General features: G+C 46.1%; 1 protein-coding gene across 1 annotated transcript; it reads right to left on the bottom strand.

The window, feature by feature from the left end:
* Positions 1–4,042: 4,042 nt before the first annotated feature.
* Positions 4,043–4,195, bottom strand: Pmar_PMAR025378 (hypothetical protein; the record flags this gene model as incomplete). Its single annotated transcript, XM_002780903.1, has 1 exon — positions 4,043–4,195. The coding sequence occupies one exon, from the start codon at positions 4,193–4,195 to the stop codon at positions 4,043–4,045; it is 153 nt and encodes a 50-aa protein (XP_002780949.1).
* Positions 4,196–6,031: the final 1,836 nt, after the last annotated feature.

The raw sequence follows: 6,031 nt of genomic DNA, 5'->3' as shown, positions 1-6,031 counted from the left end.
GAAGAAAGAGCGCGTCATTGGGAAAGTGGGCAGAAGGGCAGCTACAAGTAGTGCATTAACAACTCCTGCCAGCCACAATACTTTATCGTTTAACTGCAATGGTCGAATTTTGCATTCTGCGCGGGCGATATTTCTTGACGATGCTGCTGACATATCACGGGGAACTTTAGAACTACAACGTATTCCGGTCTCTGAACACAATACGAGCCTCTAGCATAGTACGGAGACGACAGAGCTCCTCTAGGAGTAATTTGTTCAGGGCAGTCAGAGAGAATTACTTCAAAGCAGTCGTGCGAGAGGAAATGAATGTAGATGAAGGTCAATTTATTCAAGCGAGTGAATGGTTTCATTTAGTTAATGGGGACCTTCCTGAGTGTCTGAGCGGCGTCCCTGGACAGGAGCTTACAAGGTTCCTGACTAAAGCTCAGGTGTAAATTGCAATGTACTGCTTTGGGGAGGCAGCGCTTGAAATTTCTCGTCTCGAATCAGCGTATTAGATCGAGGATGTGACTCCATTGAGGTCTAAATTTAAGACTATGAAGGGTATATCGACGGGGAGTCTACAACAGAGAGACAAAATTTACCCAGCGTTTGGAATACTGTATTTCAAATATTGTACTCCGCGCTACCGTAGTTGTCAATTCGCCTGGTTTGAACTCAGCGTGATATGACTCTGCTGGTAGTCGTGATGTATAGATTCTTTTGAGGTGACAATATTGACGAATGGAATATAGGAAGTTACTCAGTCGCTGGTCTCTATGGAATCTAAGAATTGATGTTTAGCTGGGCGCTAGATGATTCGGCAAGGGTTCGAATGCCACTATGGCTGGATGGCTGGATGCCACTGTGAGAGAGCTGGATGCCTATGCGAGACGGCTGGATGCCAATCTGAGATAGCTGGATGCCAATGTGAGATGGCTGGATGCCAATGTTAAATGGCTGGATGCCATTGTGGGTGAGCTGGGAGTGAAAGTTGACTTGCCTGGCTCGTTGTGTCGGGTTGCAGTGTGAGTCCGACTTCACGTATCATGCTCTAGCCTAACGACTCCAGAATGCTTCATTTCTTCGAGTGAGTTGAATTTCAATCATTGAAACTCAACCCCTGACTGATGGGGTGGTTGAAAGTCAATCGTTGGATCTCGGCGAGCACTGGTCACTAAGTTTCGCATTGCGAAGAATGTCAATTTCGTCTCATCAGTGAGTCCCTGAAAGATTCTTTAAACTGTAATGTGATTTGTGATCATAGGTACTAAGTATAAAATATAACATGTGTGCGTAGTACGAAATATAGTATACTATACGAGGTTTGGGCGCGTGAATGTTGACTTTCCTGACTCAACCTGCGAGTCTTAAGAGTGAGACGACTTCACAGTACTCTACCTCATAATTGTATCACATTCCAAATGTTCGCGAGGAATGGTTACCAGTGAGAGGGTAATACTGATAATCACGAGCCTTACATCGGTTTTTCATAAGAGTGTATCCAACAGAAGTATTTTTGACGTTGAGTTTCCGCGATGCCTCTTGTCGAGTAGGTTTGACTTGTGCTTGAATATCGCGACGGCAGACGGCATAGACAGGTTTTTCTTGGGTGAAACGGCAATAGCTTTAATTGAAGCTTGTAGAGCCACGGGTATCGCGGATACGGCTAGCTTGGCCGCGCTGCACTGATGAAGGGAAAACTGTGGCTACAAGAATAACTGAGAAGGCGATAGCTCTACCAAGCTGGCCCCCATTGAAGTGCGGTGATGACATCAGTGATGATACTAAGAAGTCCGTGAATTTAATGCGTGCTAAGAGAATCCTGATGACCGCGTCTAAACAAGTCGACGCGAGAACTGAGTGCTTCTCACGGAAGTTCATGGAGATGGCTTATGAACGTCTAGGAGGTGAACTGCCAGAAAGAATGACGATTGGGGAACAGCATATTCGAGCCATGGTGAAGGACCCTGCAACCTATCGTGAGTTAAAAATCACTAACGAACTGCTCTGGATGTTCCAGTTTGGCGGGAGATAACGGAAGCTCGTCCGGGATTGGGAGCAAAGGTAAATGGTTTGGAAAGGGAAAAGGGTAAAGGGTTCCCGAAAGGGTACTATGGACAGAACGCCAATTTTGGTGGATTCGGAAAAGGGGCTATCATTTCGCGGGGTAAAGCAGCTATAGGAGTTAAGAGTGAACGTTCTGAGAAGAAGTGATCTGAGTTATTTAATTTGATTGACGGTGTGAAGTCGATGAAGACTCCGTTATTATTTATGCAGATAGAATCTATCTGATGACGAGGTGTTGACGGTCTCACGTGGGAGGCATTCGTTTCTGAAGGAGTGATGCTTCCTTTTTATACAACCATGCGGAATTGTGTGGTGCTAGCGTCAATTGGGGAGGCCTCTAGGTCCTTGTTGCTTCGGAACAAAAATCTCCGTTAAAAATCTAACCGTGTTCAGAAGCTTTTTCCGCCTGAGCCACCTACGGTAGAGGCGACTGTTTGGGATGGTTTCTGGGGGCTTGCACGTGAGCAGTAAGAAAAAGAACTTTCGGAAGCTTCAGTTCAGTATAAGGATGGTTCGGGGACGGAGCAAGCCACACTGAAGCTACCCTGAGCAGATGGATATCGAAAAATGGCGGCACCAACCGCTCGTGAAAGCGTTATTGAGAGTACCCAAGGTGACTGTCTTGGTTGAAGCTCTTAACGGTCTCAATGGCTTCTCGAATGATGAGGTCGCTTGGAAGGGAGAGCGAGCCATTCTAGCAGCGACGGCTGCTCTCGAGAATTTCTTTGAGATCAGTCAAGATTGAAGGGATGTATCCCCTTTCCATTCGAGATTATGGACGGCTATTCTGGAGCACACAGGCGCAGGGGATGTTGATTTTATTTCATCGGCCTGTAAGGAAGGCTGCCCACTGGGTATATCAGTGGACCTACCAGTATCTGATGGCCTGCACCCTACCAAGAGAGTGCCCTGTGAAGTCATAAATACTGAAGCGCAACGGGCAGAAGCCGCCCGAGGTAATTACAAATCCTCGATTCCCGACTCCTCGATTTCATTGTTAGGATGAGAGGAGCTCGTACTTGATAAGGAAATAGTAAAAATATAACAGGAAAAGAGTCTTCTCTATACTCGCACTTTGATCATCAAATGGTCGACACTTCAGGGCGGTTGCGAGACCAGTTGATACCGCTCAGACCGATCAAAGTGTGTTCACAGCTTCCCGATGAGCTCAATCCGATCTTGTTGATAGACCCGAAATTTTTATACCAGAAGAAGCTTCATCGGGGTCGTCATCTACTGCACCTTTACGAGATAAGCTATGGATGCATAAGGTTTTGAAGATGCTGACGGCTCATTGAGTGAGTTGTCTCCGAGTGAATTGCAGAAGATCTATGATAACTTGGTGAAGCGAGAGCTGAGAAGGCAACATTGCCACCTGGAGGAATATTCAGAGGTTTCAAAGGTACTAGACCGGTTCTCTCTGTCTTGCGAGAGTATGAACGCATCCCTCATGGGATGCTGGTTATGGCCCTAGTGCTGCTTTCTTCCGAGGTATTTACCAACCCGAAGTATGAAGGGTTTAATGGCTACAATGGCACATTTCTTTCTCTGGGCGATTATTCTATAATCGACGGTCTCGAGTCGAAGGTTGATGGAGAAGAGGATATCAACGCATCTGTTCACCGAGACCACGCCCCGTATGATGTTGATTTAGTTATTTATGTCCAAGCGGAAGGATAGCTACACTTCGTGACGGAGTCTGCCAGCATCTCCCTAGGTCGGAACGAATTCCACTTCAGTCTGTATTCGCTTACTGTAGGTACAACATGGGCGTAGATAACAAGGGCTTCCAGGAGAAGGAAGACCCTACACTATCCAGCTTGCGCATGGAAGCTTGAGATGCATAAACTACGTCTGGGCAGCTCAGCAACCTCAGAAGTATGGATGAGATGGATGAAGACTCTTTGTGGTCTCTGCATTAAAAGCACATATATCAACAATTCAATTCAATTCAAACTGTTAATTAACGAGTTACATGCTACATCTGAGCGTATCACTCATCAGTATCAATCGTATACGAGACCTCCTTATCACGAAGCAGCTTACTGACAGCAGAGTTACGTTTAAGCAGAGCGCTAGCAATAGTTAAGAGTAGAGAGGACGCTCTCGGGGAAGTGAAAGCATCATAGACCTGCTGGGTTGACATGTTAGAGCCTGCTGGGCAGAAAAGTAGTAGATGGTCTACAGAATCAGTAGATCTACCGCAGAGAGAGCAACAATGGCAACGCTGGAACGAAAGCGGAATAAGGGCTCTAATGGCAGCGCGACCGTCTTGATGAGATATCACAGAACTGGGGGAAGGCGGTGGGATCAAAGTACCGCAACATTCAACATAATCGATGCCAATGTACAAGCAACGAAGGGCACGTACCAAAGCATCAGTAGTTGCCTTAGCAGAAGCGAGTAGGAAGATATCGTATACTTTATGTTTGGCAATAGCAGGATGAGAAATAATGCACTCCACCATAAGACTACAAAAAACACCGATAGAGCTAGCAAAAGCCACGAAACCACGCCACATCTCATTCAAGGGGTCACTCATAACGATCAGGGACTTGTGAATATGATCACAATTGTATAAAGTGTTCCAACAAATCAGAGCGCGCTTAAGATGTGACGCACTAGCAACCGGGACTCGTAGAGCAGCGTAGAGGAAGGCAGTTGGCGTCCATCCTGGTAAGCCTCGTCCATCCTGATTAGCCTAGGCCAATCTTCACAAGTGTATTACAACAGGTATACAGGGACTGGGGCTTAGGAAAGGCTAGGTCATGGCCGTAAAGTAAAGCACTTCATCCAACTGCAACCACAAGTCTGATGATGAACAGAGGAGCCATACGGTAGACCGATAAAGTACTAGAGATGGCTGCGATAGCACGCGATTTACGATGTAAGGGTGCCCACAGATTCCTTTTGGAGCTTGTGACAGGAACATCAAGATAGGGAAAATCGAAGGCAACAGAAATATCTTGCTCATTCAAATTGAAGACGGAATCACTCGTTTGACATAGCCGAATACCAAGGGGAACTACGAGACTTTTTTCAGGGGCGTATTCGTTTCTCGTCTTAACAGCCCAGGTAGCAGCATTCTCAAGACGAGCAATTAGCTCTCCGACACACTTGGGCAAACCTTGTCCCTGTACGAGAACAGTTCGGTCATCTGCAAACAAAAGGTGGTTGATCACTTTCAGATCCCCATTTAGGAGGGAAACTTTAGGAGCAAGAATAGGTGATCCAATCGCAAGTTTGGTGTTGCAGACCTCCATAGAGAGATTTAAAATGGAGCACGCAAGGACACTTCCTTGCGGTACTAAACGACTAACAATGAATGGTTCCGAGATGCCACAGCTAGTAGCAATACGAACTTTACGAGGTTTTTATGCTCATCATAGCTGAAAGAAAGGAGCGAAGTCTACCAATCACAGAAAGATTGCGAATCAAGGGTAACAGAACCGTAGGCTCCGCAGAATCATACGCTTTTCTCAAATCCAAGAAACAAGCCAGCAAAACTGCACGTGTACGCTTCGCATCAGCTTGTAAGACTTTGAGAACAAAAGCCTGAGTGATACAAGAGCGACGCTTTCTGAATGCAGCCTGCTTCCAAGAAAACACCTCATTAACAATGGAAGAGATTCTACTCAGGACACATTGTTCAAGGCATTTGAGCATCATCGGCAAGAGAATAATCGGCCGACAGTCTGAACCTCTACTAGGTTTAGATTTCTTAGGAAGAAGAACGCATGTAGCCGACAAGAGTTCATCTAGGTTCAAACTACCGTCTAAAACACCATTCAGATGAGATGCAACGATCTTGCAAACGAGGTCTTTACAGGAAGCCAAACGCAGAAGTGATCCATGGACTAAATCCGGACCAGCTGCTTTGCTAGTGGGGATCCGCTGCAGACAAGACCTAACTTCATTTATAGTAAAGTCTCGATCGACCTCACCAATTGCGTTAGAAGGCATGATCCACTCCGAAGATGGG

This window comes from Perkinsus marinus (genome assembly GCF_000006405.1).
Source record: "Perkinsus marinus ATCC 50983 genomic scaffold scf_1104296943978, whole genome shotgun sequence".
In the NCBI taxonomy this organism is placed as follows: Eukaryota; Perkinsozoa; order Perkinsida; family Perkinsidae; genus Perkinsus; species Perkinsus marinus.
Note: the sequence above shows the minus strand (reverse complement) of the source record. Positions and strands in the feature narration are given on the sequence as shown.